This window comes from Misgurnus anguillicaudatus, chromosome 14, assembly GCF_027580225.2.
Source record: "Misgurnus anguillicaudatus chromosome 14, ASM2758022v2, whole genome shotgun sequence".
In the NCBI taxonomy this organism is placed as follows: domain Eukaryota; kingdom Metazoa; phylum Chordata; class Actinopteri; order Cypriniformes; family Cobitidae; genus Misgurnus; species Misgurnus anguillicaudatus.
The window spans coordinates 21,945,938-21,963,536 of NC_073350.2; the positions used below are offsets into that span (position 1 = coordinate 21,945,938).

The window sequence follows — 17,599 nt, forward strand, 5'->3', positions numbered from 1 at the left end:
AAACTACAACTTTGTTCCTAAAAAGTATTTGTACCGTCCAAATGACAGCTTTTGTACCTTTATTTCTGAAAGTGTATTGTGTACCTTTAAAGGTACAGTTAACTGTTTTGTACTCCTAAAATTACTCCTAAAAACAAGATTTTTCCTTAAGGTTCACAATAGGTATAATATACAATACAATACAATACAAGTTTATTTGAATAGCACATTTAAAAACAATTTAAAATTGACCAAAGTGCTTTACAAAGACGAGAAACAAAATTAGATAAAACAATTTAAAATAAAAATAAGGTATAAAACAACAGCTAGTATTAAATGACATTAAATGCCAAATATTCAGGGTTCCTATGCGTCCTTGAAATCCTTGAAAGTTTGTGAATCTGGGGGGGGGAATTCAAGGCCCTGGGAAGTTTTTGAAAATATACATAGATACAGGTCATTGAAAGTGCTTGAAATTTTATGCAAGAAGTTTTTTGTGAAAAAAAATCCACATTATTCCCTGTGTAGTGTAAGATAATGTCATAAAAATTCTAGACTTTTTAAGCACACGTGCTAACTGTTTGCTTTAAATGCTTATATCTTCTGCGAGTGTTGATTCATACCAAAATGCTTTTTTGCATAGTTGTGTTTGACAAATGAAAATGTCTAGGGTTAAGTATGTAACTGTTGTTCCCTGAGAAGGGAACGAGACGCTGTGTCTCCCTTGCCATACTTCCTGTGTCCGTCCCTGTAAAACCGTCTTTGGTGATATTTCAGATAGCGATATACTTCCTGGCTCCCCCGTCACCCTGTCTTTGTTGTTAAGCCTCACCATTGGTTGAATTTGATATACACATGCACTTACCCCTGGAGGCGTCCCCAAAGTGTAACCGCAGTGACGCAGCACGAGTTCCCTCGAAAGGGAACTGTATCAATGTATCTTTAAAGGTAACACAATGTAACCTTGCCCTCACTTGTCCCCACATTTAGTCCAGGAAATTTAATGTATTGGACCTGGAAAGTCCTTGAAAGGTCCTTGAATTTGAAGTCAACTAAGGTGTGGAAACCCTGAATATTTTTCCTTTAATATTTAAGTATTTAAATGAACCTATGAGGGTACAGCCCCAGTGACAGAAAAGGTACAGTTTTGTACCTTTTTTTCTAACAGTGTGGTAGCACTGTGTTAGCAGCGCAAAAGGTCATGGATCCCAGGAATACAATTTATATAAAACTGATTAAAAGTATACATTGTTATGCAGTGCAAGTTGCAATGGATAAAAGCCTCTGCCAAATGTATAAATGTAAATGTAATGTAAATGCAATATGTAGGGCTTTATATATAGGCCAGCCATGCATTTAGGCTAGGCTAAACTTTTATGCCCAGTTGTTACAAATAATTTAATTTATGGTCTTTGACCTTTAACTCATAAATGCTGCTTGCCACCAATATATTGTTATATTGTTATTATAATAGTTGCTAAATACACAAAGACCATATTAACATGCAGCTAAATGCAAATGTCCACCTTTATATTCAAAACATTTATGTATGTAAATATGTATGGCCTACTGGAACACTATGGCTATAAAGAAAACAAAGCAACACACGCACGCACACGCACGCACGCACGCACACACACACACACATTTGTTATTTTTAAATCAAGTCTTTGATGTAGGCGACCAAAGCCATGTTGTAGCTGTATATTATTTTGTTAATCAAGGGAACAGTTTCTTTATTTTTTTTTTATCTTACTCATATATGGGTATTTACTGTTTACTCAGTAGGTGTAGGAATAGGTATTTCTAATAGCTAGTTATTTCTTGGCTCACACGTGGAAGACTCATATCAACACTTTATAGGCCTATCAGTGGATTGGCCACTTAACTTTAGAGGATTGTAATCAAGTGTATTTTAATTGATATATAACCAGGTGAGCCATTCTTTATTACTAATGGTTATGATAAAGTTTTCTACTTATTCCAGCAAGCCTCTCTTATCAGTGGCACCACGTGGCTGTTGGTGGTGGTGACGGTACGTAGCGGAGCTGTACGGGCACGCCATGTGGGAGGAGCCAGAGGCGGGAATAACGCCTTTTCATCCTTTTAAACACGTTTGACATGCGCAGTACTTTAAATTTCGGGCTTGGTCTGTTACACAACTGTGTCTTTCTTCATTCTGCCCACAGCTCTTCGCCGGCGTTTTACTTAAACAAGATTTTAACTGTTTTATTTTAATCATAAGACCCCTAGAAATGAGTGGGGACCATTCCCACAACGATTCCCAGGTAATGTGTTTGCGATTTATCGTTGTCAGTGATATTTTTCTTTCTTGATGGTTTGTAGTCATTAGCTTGGCTGTTTAAATTCCATCCGCAGCGGCAGTTTTTCCCCAGCATGCTAGGCTAACATGCAGAAGAAGTCGGCTTTGAATGTAGTAATTTTATATTGTCAGCTCGCGTTGTCCTTTGTCATTTTTCTTACATTAACATTGCCCAACGAATGCTTAATTTAACGAATAAAAACTTTATACAAGGCCCTGTGCTCCGCAGCGGTGGTATTTAAACGCTATTGTACTACCAGGCTTGCTAGCTTGAGTGCTAACGCTCCGACTAGCATCAAGTTGAAAGTTAGCAGCCTATTGACATGGCACGATTTAACATTAACTTATACACCCGTTTGTTCCGCAGATCGACTCGGGATCCAGATATAATGGTGAGTGGGTCTTGACAAATCACTACATTATTATAAAGCACAATTTTGTTGTTTATGTATCTATCCTGGTCGTCCAGTATCTTGCTTGGCGACCAGTTAGTTGTAAGGACAGAAATGGCGTCCCAGAGACTAAGTCCCTTCTCGCTCTCTGACAAGCGCCTATTGTTCACATTGAGCCCTTTAAAATCATACTTATTTTGCCTTTTAGTGACCAAGAAAGGGCGATTTTGAAAGAGAGAGAAATTTTTAGCCCGTTTACGTGGTTTGATCGTTGATCGAGTGAGTATAATGGTCGTTAAAGGCTCGTGAAAGTGAGGGTTTGGGGGTTGAGGACTTAGTCTCTGCGCCATTTTCTTTTTCTGTGTCTAGCGGTCTCTGAGTGTGGTGAACGTTAAGTGCACATCGACGTGATTATGGAGGTAAAGGAGTGAGAAACGCGTGTGACCTGTTTTGAATCCACGCATTAAAATAAACACGCAGCATCTAATATGATAATTTAATGCGTTTTGATTAAATACACGTTTAATTAAACATTATATGGATTGTGAAGGCCTCCACTCTCTTTAAACTTATTTTATAGTGTGTGTAAAATATAAAAATTCACACAAAACAAATTGAAACTGGATTTGATTAAAACTAACATAAGCCCGTGTTTGTGGGCTTTTACTGGATGGAAAGCACTATATCTTTGTCATCACACACTGCAGTTTACCAGTTCAGTTCAACCATGAAGTGTTGTTCAAGTAATTGTTTACACTGTGAGTGACATTTAAGCATGTTTAATGAATTATCACTTATAGAGCAATATGAAGTGTTAGGTGTTATTTATTTATTTATTTATTTCATATTTCTTCAATGTTTTTAAAAAAACTTTGGCATGCAGTTAAGCACCTGACACGTATTGTATTGATACTATTGTATTGTTTTCTTTTTCACTTAAGATTATAAAGGTAATGTCTCTAAAATAAAAAAATATTATTTTTTTATCATATTTCTATTGTGGACAAATGGATGATTTTTTTTTCTTTCACAAGACCACACTTAATGTATTGCACTTTGGATGTGTAGCACATGGCTGTGCACATGCATCTACTGCCTACTAACTGCGAGCCTATGTATACATTAGGGGTCTCCAACGTGGAGTCTGTGAGGTGCCCGCCAAAGCAGATTCTATTAATAGTCTCAATTTTAATATTTATAACTTTTTTTATATTACGTATGTTAACATTTTAAAACAATACTAAACATATCAACAAGTAAAATAAAATCAAGTAAAACTTAAAAGTTTTGCATAGACTATATCAATAAGTAGCCTCCAGATTGTTTTATCCATTGTGGTAGCCCTTGCTCACAAAAAGGTTGGAGACCCCTTGTATACATTAATACAGATTATACCACTGGGTTGTTGAATGCTTTTATTCTAATTGAGAAATATTCCACGGATATGCATTATTTTTCAGTAAACGCACACCTGACCTGTCAAATTTCTTAAAATAACTACCAGAGCATTGTCTTAGCAATGTCTGTGATAATGGTGGTATAAGCGGAATAATTGCTTATACTTGTATTATTTGAAAATAAATCACACTTCGCTTCGCCTCATATTGCGTTTCCACCTTGGGTGTGCATTATTTTTTATAATTCAATGGCCTGTCGTCAATTTCTCCTTGCATGTATTATACAAATGGGCAGTTTAATATTTAACTAAGTATCCATGTGCATGTTGAGGTGTGGGTGTAATGAATCTCTTTTATTAATTACCCATGCTTTTACTATGTTTGCTTCTTAATTACATATCATAATTAGTTGGATATGAAGCTCAATAATAATAATAATAATAATAATAATAATAATAATAATAGTAATAATAATAATTGATAATTTTAATAAAATAGCTTATCCCTACGATGGAATAGACCTTTTTTACAGAAAGTGTATGAATGTATTAGACCTGGGCCGGTTTCAAGGTATACCGAGATTTTAAACAGTCAAGGTTTTAAAACCACTAAAATGTTTTGTGATACCGTCTCCAAGGTATGATATACATTATGAAAACATTATTTATATTTTTGAAAGCATATTATAATTAAAGGCTTTATTTTTACCTGGCTTTTAAAAAAAAATTGGTGTTGCAATCAATGGCAATACAGCAACACCGTGAAACCGTGGTATTTTTGCTAAAGGTTATCATACCGCCAGAATCTTATACCGGCCCATAGTAAATGTGATAATTCTACTAAACTGTATTTACGTTCCTGCGACAAGTAAATATGACCACAGCTCAGCTAAAAAAAGTACACTTCCATAATGTACTTGGTGCTCTATTTTCACATACTTGGTGCTTTATTTTCACATGCTAATTTTGTACTTGATATACTAAAAATTCTTTAGTATTTTTTAGGAGAACATATTGTCTGGTCTATTTTGAGACACCATGAATATAAACTAAAATGTGCTAAAAATGTATTTGGGTACCACTTGTTGTCTTGAACCTATTTTTGTATAAAAAAGTGTTAACTACTAAATACTTTTTTTAATACAGAGATAGTATGTTAAAAGCACATTTTAGTTCATATTCATGGGGTCCTAATAAATTAGCACAAGTACAACACTTGGATAATCTTAAGAACATCCTAAAGTACTAAAGGAGAATTTTTAGTATATTAACTACAAAATTTGTTTGGGAAAATCGAGCACTTTAAGTACATTATGGAAGTGTACTACTTTTACACCCAGGAGACATAATAATTATCATTTAACTGGTAATGTTTCTGACCCACTGACGGCATGGGTAGGTTGGTTAGATCCTATTTTTTTATGTATAATGTTGTCTGATAACTATATGTAAAATAACCATAAATTTTTTTTTAAAAAACTTTTAAATTTTTAATGCTTGCCCATCACGATGCACCCTTGTGCTTAATATTTTTATGTTTTTATATTAAAACAGTAACTTGAGTATTTTCCTGGTTTATGATTAAGATGTGTATATATACAACATATATAATGAACTTGACCACTAGAGGGTACAATTCACCAAAGTTTTCTCTATCTAGACTAGAGATTGTGCACGTGTTTGGATGAAGGGTGAAATGAACATAGTGAAATGCTGTACTAAAGTGATTTTTCATGGGAATGTTTTCCCCCCATGTAAAATAATGCATGTAGTGAGTTGTATTTGAAAAATAGTTGGAAAACTGAATTACACATTATCTGTAATGCATTTTTGAAAGAATAAGGGTTCATGCAGGATTTTGCATGTTTACTAAACACCAATGTCCTCACAGGTATTTCTTGAATGCATTAAGTAACACGAGGTTTCTCTTGGTCTTAAAGGATGACATTTGGGCTAGTTTAAATTCCAATCCCCCTTACAATTCCTTAGTTCTTTTGGACCTCAACAGAATAGGAGATCGTTTTGCTAAAGGCCTGTTATAAAACACCTCTTTCTTACCGCTTTAGTATCAGTGGTATACCTCTGGCCCTCTCGTAATCCAATCTACCTTAACAACCTACACTTTTCCGAAAGCAATGGCAGTCCTTAGTAAATATGCTTAGCTGAACCCTGCAAAAAACGAGGCCTCTCTAAACACCATACATAGCTGAGCGCGAGTATAATATGGACGATTTTCGAGCTAAAGTGCCAAACACTACAAGGTGTGACTGTGTCTGCAGTGGGTCAGACTAGGACGACTGAAAATGTGTCATGCTGTACTTCAAACCAGTTGTCTGTAAATGGTCTTCGTAGTTTGGCAGGTTCCCACAGGCCGATCTCAAATGGGTTTTGCACTGGGGTGCAAGCAGACCGAGCTTGTTGTTTCCAGTATTGTGCTAGTCAGTTCGAACCGATCTTTAATTTTATTAAGATATGTTGGCTTTCTTTCGGAGTTAAATCTTGATGTGCTAATAAAGATGCCAGGTGTTTTTTCCCTCAAATGTGCTACATATTCTTTAATTTCTTTTTGGCAGATTCTCATAAACACAAAGATAAATACAAGGACAAAGAACACAAACACAAGGACCACAAGAAAGACAAAGAACGTGAGAAATCAAAGTACAGCAACAGGTATGACTACACCATTTTCTGTCTTAGGGCTCTTAGTCATAACCGTGTCTTCCTACCAGATATATAGCCAGTTAATAGCTCACTTTTGATGTTATGGGGTGTGTTTGATAAGCAGGGCGTGGCCTGAAGCGTTTCAGACCATAGGAAGGAATGTTGGCTTTACTGCCAACTTCCTTTGTAAACACTATCATCTATTTGGAGCCGATTTTGTTGATGGACTACACCATTGTGGCAATTAGATCACGGCATGTTTTATTGCATTTTGGCAGCGATCACAGGGACTCCTCTGAAAAAAAGCACAAAGATAAAGAGAGACTAAAGCTCAAAGATGGATCCTCAGACAAGCAGAAGGACAAACACAAAGAGAAGAAAAAGGAGGAAAGGGTGGGCAGATTCCTCTTGTTTTTTCACATTGCTATAGTTTTATCTGCGCTAAACCCTCTAGGTCTGGAGGAGTTGTAAATAGTCTTTTGTGATTCGCACAATATAGAGTGCTGTTATTGACCTTTTTCTCATTCCCATTTCATTCTGCAAAAGTCTCTTGACGGCAAGCCCAAAAAAGAAAAGGAGAATGGATTTGCAAGGTAAGTGCGAACCGTCATTGTAATGGGTGACGATTAAGTTATTGAAAACCAAATAAACATTGACTAATGAATGGCGCCGGTTATATGTTAATGTTTCAGAACGGGCCGTTTCTGCAGCTTAATTTTGGTAAATGGTCTGTTTGGCCTGGGGAGCAAGTACTAAACGTTACAGCATTTTTCCATAGTACAATGAACTCTTTATCTTACAAGATCAAGAAAACTGTTTTCATGATGTCCCCTTTAAGTTGTAATCTAAACCCATCATGGAGTAATCTGAAACATGAATTTATCTTGAGACAATTTAGGAGTTTAGATTAAATGACAAGGAATTTCTCTCTTTTTTTTTTTTTTTTAACAGTCCTTACATTAAATCTGAACCTGAGAATGACTTCTACCACTCACCCAAACACGAAAAATCCCTGAAGAGAGAGCGCGACGATGATGAGTGAGTTTACATTGCTTTCACGGGCCACCCTGAATCTTATTACAAAAAAACGTACAATCATCTGCTGTCACGCATTGAGCCACTAATCTGTCTTTTGTTCAAAATGTTGTTTGTGAAGCTTTAGAGCAAATAAGACAATGGTTATATGGGGATTGAAATTGAACCGTACGCGGTTGCCAGACGTTTGTTTAGACAGGCCTTGTTTTTCTTGATCTTTCCTTCAGGGCCGAGTTCAAGCCCAAAAAAATTAAAACCGAGGATGATAGAAGTGAAAAGAAGGCAAAGAAAAGGAAACAGGAAGAGGAGGTATGTGGATGAACTCTAGTCGGGTTATTATTTTTCCTTTCAAATTAATAATCGGGATTTTTTGTTACGTTGTCACCATAGGACGTTAAGCCCAAAAAGAAGACAAAAGACAAAAAAGGAGAAGTTGCCACAGATGGCAAGAAAAAAGCAAAGAAGGAGCCGGAAGAGAAGTGGAAATGGTTAGTCTCACAGCCTCTGATGGTCAAGTAATTGTAGGCTGACTACTAGATGAGTGAACTCAAGTCTGTTTTGATTTATTTGGGGACATGTTGCAAATCACAAACGCCCTTGCTGTTCCTGTTCTTTGCGGGACGGCTTTGTGTGTTTGTGCGCTGGTTTGCTTATCTTCCATCTGTTGTGCCTTCATTGCGTTTAGGTGGGAGGAAGAGAGGTACACAGATGGTTCAAAATGGAGGTTTCTGGAACACAAAGGTCCTGTCTTTGCTCCACCCTACGAACCGTTACCCAGCAAAGTCAAATTCTATTACGATGGTACGTATGTACGAGATGGGGCGAACTGCAACTCGGGCATTGTGCTTTATTCTGATTGGACTGGCATCAAAACTATTAGAGAAGCAGATGTTGGGTGGTTAAATCTTTATTTTGTATAAACCTAAGCTCAAATATTTTAAACAGCTTTCTGCTCTGTTGAACACACATGCACTGTCTGTCTCGAACAGATTAATGGAAAAAATTTAGGTTTCTCTACTAAGAGTTTTTTACCAATCGATGTTGGGACTTTTTTTCAGACATTGAGGCTTTAATGACAACTACTAAAGCACAATAAACATGCTTTTTGTGGTGTTGTCTCTCAACAGGGAAGCCTATGAAGCTCAGTCCTGATGCAGAAGAGGTGGCAACGTTTTTTGCAAAGATGTTGGACCACGAGTACACCACCAAGGACATATTTCGGAAAAACTTCTTCAAAGACTGGAGGAAGGTAATGTTTTTTTGGTGTTGTCTTTTGTCTTAACGTAACTCATCTCCAGCTTTTGTTAACCTTGCGTGCTGTTTTAGGAAATGACGTCTGAAGAGAAATCAAAAATCACGGACCTGAACAAGTGCGACTTCACTGAAATGAGTGAATATTTCAAAGCTCAATCCGAAGCCAGGAAGTCCATGACTAAAGAAGAGAAACTGGTATAACTGCATATCTATGCTCTAAAATGTGCATTAGTAAAATGTTTACATGGTGTGTTATTCAAACTTGCGTGGTCCTTTCTCTCTCCAGAAAATTAAAGAGGAAAATGAGCGTGTTCTTCAAGAGTATGGGTTTTGTCTCATGGACAATCACAAAGAGCGCATTGCCAACTTCCGCATTGAGCCTCCGGGCTTGTTCCGAGGAAGAGGTGACCATCCGAAGATGGGCATGCTGAAGCGTCGGATCCGACCCGAGGATGTTATCGTTAACTGCAGCAAGTACGGAGCGTCCATTAGTGCCCATCGCACCATCTGATGGAGAGGAAACTCATTTCTAATCTTTGATTTTTATCATAGGGATTCAAAACATCCTAAACCACCTCCTGGAACCAAGTGGAAGGAAGTGCGTCATGATAACAAGGTGACGTGGCTGGTGTCCTGGACTGAGAACATCCAAGGCTCCATCAAATACATCATGCTGAATCCCAGCTCAAGAATCAAGGGAGACCTGAACACATGTTAACAGGGTCTTGTTGGTGTCAAAAATTGTATGGCTTCAGGGTTCCCACTGGTCCTTAAAATGAGTTTGACACATGAAAACGTCTATGGTTACGTATGTAACTATTATTACCTGTGAAGGGAACGAGACGCTGCGTCTCCTTTGCCATACTTCCTGTGTCCCTGTAACGCCATCTTCTGCAATATTTCAGATAGCGATATACTTCCTGGCTCCTGTGTCGTTAAGCCTCACCATTGGTTGAATTTGATATACACATTCAGATGCACTTACTACTGAAGGCGTCCCCAAAGTGTCACCGCAGTGACGCAGCGCGAGTTCCCTTGAAAGGGAACGTATTACCAATTTGGATAAATTGTTACAGATGTAACTTTGCCCTTACTTGAAATGTGTCCCCACATTTAGTCATAGAATTTCAGGGTATTGGACATGGAAAGTCCTTGAAAGGTCCTTGAATTTGAAGTTAACTAAGGTGTGGGAACCCTGTAGCTTGAATGCACCACAAGCCGCATCTCTCAGATGTCTAACCATATTTAAATATGATGTCTCATAGGGAGAGAAGGATTGGCAGAAGTATGAGACGGCCCGTCGGTTGAAGAAGTGTGTTGAACGGATCCGCGCACAATACAGGGAGGACTGGAAGTCCAAAGAGATGAGGATCAGACAGAGAGCTGTTGCTCTTTACTTCATTGACAAGGTTTGTATTGGTGTGATCGATATTTAAAACATCCCTAGTGTTAAGACCATAACCCTGAAAGCATGTGATGAGTTACCGAGATAATTCATTCAGTATTACTCATTTAAAATGCACTTAAAGCACTCAGACCGGTTAAAAGCCATTTTCTTTCTCTGTTGGCGTACGTTTACCGTAGTTTTTGTGTGTGGTAATATCTTTTTGAGCGGGAGCAGAAGTTGCAAAGCAGAACAGTGTTATGCATCTTGTCTATATTTCCCTTGTGGTGTAGCTGGCTCTGAGAGCAGGTAATGAGAAAGAGGAAGGAGAGACGGCTGACACGGTGGGCTGCTGCTCACTTAGAGTGGAGCATCTAAGCCTGCATCCGGAGATGGATGGGCAGGAGTATGTGGTGGAGTTTGACTTCCTTGGTAAAGACTCAATTAGATACTACAACAAAGTCCCAGTGGAGAAGAGGGTAAGATTATTGTGTTTCTTGGTTCCACTACAATGTCCGAATTCTGTAGCTTGTGTTCGTGTAACAGAAGGCAATTAATTTGGGGAATTATGGCCTTGGTCAAGCAAGCGCTAAGGGCTGCAACTAATGCTTATTTTTTATAATCGTTTAATCTGGCTATTAGAATTTTTTTCCCTCAATTTTAGTAATTGAATAATTTTTTGCATATAGCTAAATAAGGCACTAAATGATGGTATTCACAAGTAAAAGTGTACTTTTAAAAGTGCAACAGCCACACACTACTACAGAGTTTTACTAATATAATCTTTTGTTTGTGCAGCTTTGAAAATATAAAACATCTTTAAATGTCAAAATATAAATAAAACAAAGCTTCAGGGATGTGCTGGTAAAGAAATTTTTGCCACCTATTAATAAACTATTAATTTAATAATAAAATTTATTATCTTCAACTTTAGACCTTGATGAGAATTAACATTATTTGTTATTAACAAAATAAGCAATTATGATATGAAATTTATACGCATGCGTTATTGCAATAATAAAAACCTGGATTTCCCCCTTACTTTAAAACGGATGCTTGGTTTGAGGTTCATATTATTTTATGAAACCCCATTAAAATATTAAAGGATGAAATGAAACCTTTATTAAGCAGCGTTAGTTTGCGCTTTTGTCATTGTCCTGTCAGGGTTGCCAGATGTGCATATCTAAACCAGCCTAGTGGCTATTTAAAGTTGCAATAAGTAAAATAAAAAACTGTAATTTGTTTTGTAATATTGTGGTATTTTTTTACAAATAATTTATCTGTGAGCTTCATTAATTTTTTAAAATTCATGTGCCCTCATAATCTTTAATCAAAAATGCAAATCTACTTCCCTCCTAAAAACGATCTCTTTTTACTTCCGGTCATAATGTATGGCAGGTGGGCGTGGTCCGGGAGAGTATCGCTGCAATTAGCAACACAACCCAACTTAAAATGATCCAATCAGATCTCGATGGACAAATTCAAATCCAGCCTTGCCTTATTTCATTTCAGAGGCCGGTTTTACTCGGATACACGTCACCACGGGGAAAATTAGGCAATTGATACTTCCGTTTCATGGCGACTTTAAAATTAGTCCAAAGCATCCCAATGATTGTTCACATTCCGAATACTAACAACTAATGAACCAAATCCTTCCATCTCTAACCTGCAGAAACCGTTTAAAATTAGCCTACTTCAGAACTCTGCCGAAAGGCAGAGGACCTGGCCTAGTGGTTTGCTTTTTGTTTTCGTTAGGGCTGGGCGATATGGCCAAAAAAATTATCAAGAAAATGTTTTCCATATCAGTCGATATCGATAGTTATCATGATAAATAACACATCTTTATTCCTGTCAAATTTAAAGGCAGATTTTTGCTCCTGAATGACCTTTGTAAAAACTAGACCGTTAATAATGGTTTTAAACTTCTTTTTATTCCGAACATGACGCATACAAATACTAAAATCTTCATTTAATGTTCAGGTATCTGTATTAAATGTAAATATATTTATAAAACCAACACATTTCTGACACAGAAAGCAGCAGGCTACTGTCACTTTAAGACCCAAGACAGACTGCTTTAAGTTTCAATATACTGGGTAACATCCAGCTGTTTATGTTCACTTATACAAGAAAGTGTTCACGCGTGTGTTATACATATATGAGCTATACATGCTGATAAATGGATGTCAAGAGCATCACGTTGCTGTGGGAGCGCAGCACACTCATACAGTATATTCACTGCAGTGGTGAATCTGCTGTTTTCCTTAGTTTCCTGAATTTGTGAATGTCCTGTAAATATACGTTTAAAGCTGTGCGGACGTGTGCGCGCGTAAGGCGAACGCTGAAAGAAGTACAGTATACTGTACATATTTTCTGCTGTGTCCGGGCATTGACAAACCCTGTTTGCGAGTCCAACATTACACAAAAGGAAAATGTTTACGCGCATTTGGATTCCGTGATTCCGTCCGCGTTATCTGCATCGCGAAAATCATAGGGCTCTACTTATGAATAACTCGCCTCATGTTACTCCACTCCCTCAAGTCTAATTGACACTCTGATTGTAAAACAGAAGCGCGTGCCGCATCCGGAAGTGCTTGCGCAACATTACGCACAGTGCATAAACATTATCGATCACTTATCGAACTGTCCTTATTGGTTTATCGGAAAAGTTTATATCGGCAAACTTCTAGTTATCGAATTATCGCCCAGCACTACTCATACAGTATATTCACTGCAGTGGTGGATCTGCTGTTTTTCCTCAGCTTTCCTGAATTTGTGAATGTCCTGTAAATATACGTTTAAAGCTGTGCGCGCGCAAGGCGGGCGCTGAAAGAAAGTACAGTATACTGTACATATTTTGTCTGCTGTGTTCCGGGCTTTGACGAACCCTGTTTGCGAATCCAACCTTACACTAAAGGAAAATGTTTACGCGCATTTGGATTCCGTGATTCTGTCCGCGTCATCAGCATCGCAAAAATCATAGGGCTCTACTAGTAAATAAATAACTTGCCTTATCTTACTCCACTCTTTCACGACACTGTGATTGTAAACCAAGAACGCGTGCCGCATCCGGAAGTGCTTGCGCAACATTATGCGGGTGATTCTCACGAAAACTTGGTTTTAAAAATGTCAAGCATGAAAATTTAAAAATTGCTCAAATTTACTTTTTTTCCCACCAGACATTGAAAAACAAAGTCTGGAGTAAATGGGAACATTGATTTAAAAACTTATTTTATTATATTTTATTTATTATTTCATTATTTAACACTTTTTGTAACATAATTTTAAAAATTAGTCCTAAAAAATCTCATTACCGCAACAGTCAGAAAACATCAACACTGACATATTTTCAAAATGACATGACAAACCTGAAAGAACATAATTTGGAGATTTTGCACATGCATTTAAAATCAAAGTATTATGCTTCTATTAATTAAATTAACATTTAATAAGCATCTGTTGCGGTAATGATAATCAAAATGTCGTGTAAGCATTCTGACTAGACAATATTTCAAATTAACTGTAAAAAAAAAGATCTTACCTGGTAGCCATCTTGAAGTAACTGGTCCATGTGCTTGGTCACTCAAAATCAAACTTTATTAAAATTCTGTATGTGTGCTTAAACTGTTCTCAAAAAGTGTTGCGGAGGATGAGAACATCAGGCATGGACACATCATTTTCCTAATTTTTCTTCATTATTATTATACATGAATATTCAGTAAATATTTTTTCTGTCTCTAAAGTAGTCTAGCAAAACATCCATTTATTTTTTTTCTTAATATTTTTGTGTTAATTTGATTAAATTACAACATGACGCATCTTCAAACACAGCCGGACACATTGCGTTAATGAGAATTTCAGCAGAAAATTAGATAAAATACAATTATAAATTCTTATGTTGAAATCACACATTGTGCAAGGTAGAACACAGTATTGTGTTAATTCTGATGCTTTTTAATGTTACTATATTACACATTTTAAAGCTAAAATCATTAGTGCCGTGGTGTTTCAATGGTTTCGTGAGAATCACCCATGCACAGTGCGTAAACCTTATCGTTCACCTATCGAACTGTCGTTATTGTTTTATCGAGGGGAAATTATATCGGTAAAATTATCGTTAGCAAATTATTGCTCAGCACTACTGGTCATGCGATAATAGTCAGCACCTGATAAATGTGAAGTTCTTGCTGTATAAAGAAACAGCCTGCACTGTATGAAGTGGACGCGTGTCTGCGATGTGACTTCATAGACCAACTAATGACAACGAATTTCATGATCGATTTTTGTCGATTAGTTGTTCCGGTTTTACTTGGGTTACCAGGTTATAAACAACCCGCCCAAAATTAACAATTTATTTCATGTCAATATTTTCAAAATGCTATTGAAAATTCAAATCATGCTGGTTTGTTTTTTTCAATAAAAAAAGTTTTTTATTATTATTTGCCTGTTGTTTGTTTTGTATTATTTTACTCCTTTTTTCTGTTTTGCGAAATACTTTATTTTTTAAAAATGTTACAAAAGTGTCCTTGGTTTTGTGAAAGGCTCTATTATAAGTAACTCGATCACCAGTTTACCGTGCATTGTGTAAAGACAATACCTGAGCTTTATTGATTCACAGATTCTCGTGCCAGCTGTGCCTTTTGTATAAAACCCTATATTGAATTTGTTACAGGTTTTTAAGAATCTCCAGCTATTCATGGAGGACAAGGAGCCAGAGGATGACCTTTTCGACCGCCTCAATGTAAGGCACTAGTCAATTTGCCAAATTCGCAATACATAAGAACAACAATTTTAAGGTGCACCACAATTTCTCCCCAGACCTCCATTTTGAACAAGCATCTTCAGGAGTTGATGGATGGCCTTACGGCGAAAGTGTTCCGTACCTACAACGCCTCCATTACGCTACAGCAGCAGCTGAAAGAGCTCACGAACTGTAAGTGTAATGCAATGCATGTGAGAAACCGATCGGGTGCATTATAGAAATGGCCGTGGTTATTTTATTAACATTCTTTAATGTGTCCTAATGAATTCCCTTTTTTATATTCACTCAGCTGAAGAGAACGTTCCTGCGAAGATCCTCTCATACAATCGGGCTAACAGAGCAGTAGCCATCCTATGTAACCACCAGAGGGCACCACCCAAAACGTTTGAGAAGTCCATGCAAAATCTTCAGACAAAGGTATGAATTTGTGACCTTATTCTCTATCTCTGTGCAGTTTTTTTTGTTTGTTTGTTAGTTTGAGTACTGCTGGACCATCTAAATGTTTGTCTTTACTGCATTCACTTGTTCATTAAAACCAGATTGACGCAAAGAAGGAACAGCTTGCAGACGCTAAAAGAGAACTGAAAAGTGCCAAGGCTGACGCCAAAGTACGCAGAGATGAGAAAACCAAGAAGTGAGTGTCAAAATATTTGCTTGAAGGGCGCCCAATTGAATTTGGCCCTCTGACGCTCATTGTGTGTTCATATGTGATTGTATGCCGCTTTAATGTTGATTTGTTTTGGCAACCCAGGACTGTGGAGACCAAGAAGAAAGCTGTGCAGAGGGCAGAGGAACAGCTGATGAAGTTGGAGGTACAGGCCACTGATCGAGAGGAGAACAAACAGATTGCCCTGGGTACCTCCAAACTCAACTACCTGGACCCGCGTATCTCAGTAGCTTGGTGCAAGAACTTGCATTCGATTTGCAATAAGATAGTTAGTTGGATTTCTGGTCCTCATTCTCTTTTACTTGACTTTTCCAGGTGCAAGAAGTTTGAAATTCCAATAGAAAAGATCTACAACAAAACGCAGCGTGAGAAATTTGCCTGGGCTATCGACATGGCTGACAAAGACTTTGAATTTTAAATCCTGCTCGTGATTTTAATTCTCCCTCCACCCCATCCTTTTTTATTTTATTTTTAATAGATACTTTTAGTCTAAGCGATTTCCAGCAGGTGGTAAACCTGTCAAGGGAATAGATGTGAAGCAAGCATTGTGTCGAGAGGGAGACCTGAATGTCATGATTTGGGTGACTGATTTAGGCTTTGACTGGTAATCTTGTAAATTTTGTTGGGTCGGTCTTTTAAAAACAAATTGAAGCGTGGGGGTCCATTACAAGGTTGCGTGGTCTTGAGCCGGGAACTGGAGAATCAGTGGCTTGACCTTTTGAACACTTACCGTCTCGCTCTCAATCCCCAACTTTGGACGCAGGGACTCAAGGATGTCTGCGCTATGAACTGTGTGGTCCTATAGCTACTGTATTCATTTACAAATTGCTTTGTGGATCGTATCATTTTAGTTTTGCTGTATTTTTAGCCCTCCTGTATTAATAATGGATTCTATATTTTAATAGAAGATTTAAAAAAAATCAAAATTAAGTGCACCCACACGCCTTTTTAGATGATGAAATGTGTACACCAGGTGTGATGTTTTATGGGAAATGCTACCATGAAAAGCTGTGTGTTTGAGTGAGTTACATGAACTGTTCGCTTTTAAACTGGAGTTGGAAATCCGTGTAAACCGTAATCGAAAGTAGGATGCTCGGAGGGGACTACAGCTTCAATCTTGATTATATTTCCATGAACAAGCAGAATGTGAATCGTTTTTTACAGCATATATATATATTATATATCAGGGTCTTGTTTCCAGTGTAAATGTGAACCGATATTTTTCCCTTCGTCTCCAGTATCCTACGGATTGTGTCTACATAGCTTTGTGTCTCCATCTGGTTTTAACTTAAAAAGTGTAATGGCTGTTTTCCATAAGAAAAAGAAACTCCTGTATCTGTTACTTGAAGATATCACTCTGTTAGGACGTATCGACAAAGATGGATTTTTTTTTCTTTGAAGGGTATGTGAGGGAATTCAACTATTGCCAAAAACAAGTCTGTGTTATGATTTTAAGCAGTTTTATTTTGTAATTGTGTCAAGATTAAGGATAAAATAATTTTAACATGGACTTTAACGGAATCTTTTCGTTTTTCCACTCCGGAAAGAAAAGTTGTTAGTGGCAGCCATGTAACCTTTTCCAACTTATTGAGCTCATGCCATAACCTCTGATCATGTGTTTTGTTTTGCTTTTTATTCCTTAATTGTAGATTATTTAAAAATAAATAATCTTACAACGAAAACTGTGTTGTGTCTCATTGAGCTAAAATCTCTTGCAATTCATCTTCCAAATATCATAATGGTGTT

General features: G+C 37.3%; 1 protein-coding gene across 1 annotated transcript; it reads left to right on the forward strand.

The window, feature by feature from the left end:
- Positions 1-2,108: 2,108 nt before the first annotated feature.
- On the forward strand, positions 2,109-17,535 carry top1a (DNA topoisomerase Ia). Its single transcript, XM_073876085.1, has 21 exons — positions 2,109-2,267; positions 2,670-2,694; positions 6,664-6,760; positions 7,030-7,144; positions 7,298-7,344; positions 7,703-7,789; positions 8,014-8,095; positions 8,177-8,274; positions 8,472-8,587; positions 8,914-9,035; positions 9,113-9,235; positions 9,327-9,514; positions 9,593-9,735; positions 10,304-10,449; positions 10,718-10,903; positions 15,097-15,165; positions 15,243-15,357; positions 15,476-15,603; positions 15,726-15,820; positions 15,938-16,087; positions 16,169-17,535. The coding sequence occupies exons 1-21, from the start codon at positions 2,235-2,237 to the stop codon at positions 16,269-16,271; spliced, it is 2,268 nt and encodes a 755-aa protein (XP_073732186.1). The 5' UTR covers positions 2,109-2,234; the 3' UTR covers positions 16,272-17,535.
- Positions 17,536-17,599: the final 64 nt, after the last annotated feature.

Excerpts from the sequence above, each read along its gene's own strand:
- top1a (XM_073876085.1), top strand. The coding sequence starts at position 2,235 with ATGAGTGGGGACCATTCCCACAACGATTCCCAG. Across the intron at positions 9,236-9,326 it reads TGACTAAAGAAGAGAAACTG|AAAATTAAAGAGGAAAATGA; the intron begins GTATAACTGCAT and ends TTCTCTCTCCAG. Across the intron at positions 16,088-16,168 it reads CCGCGTATCTCAGTAGCTTG|GTGCAAGAAGTTTGAAATTC; the intron begins GTGCAAGAACTT and ends TGACTTTTCCAG.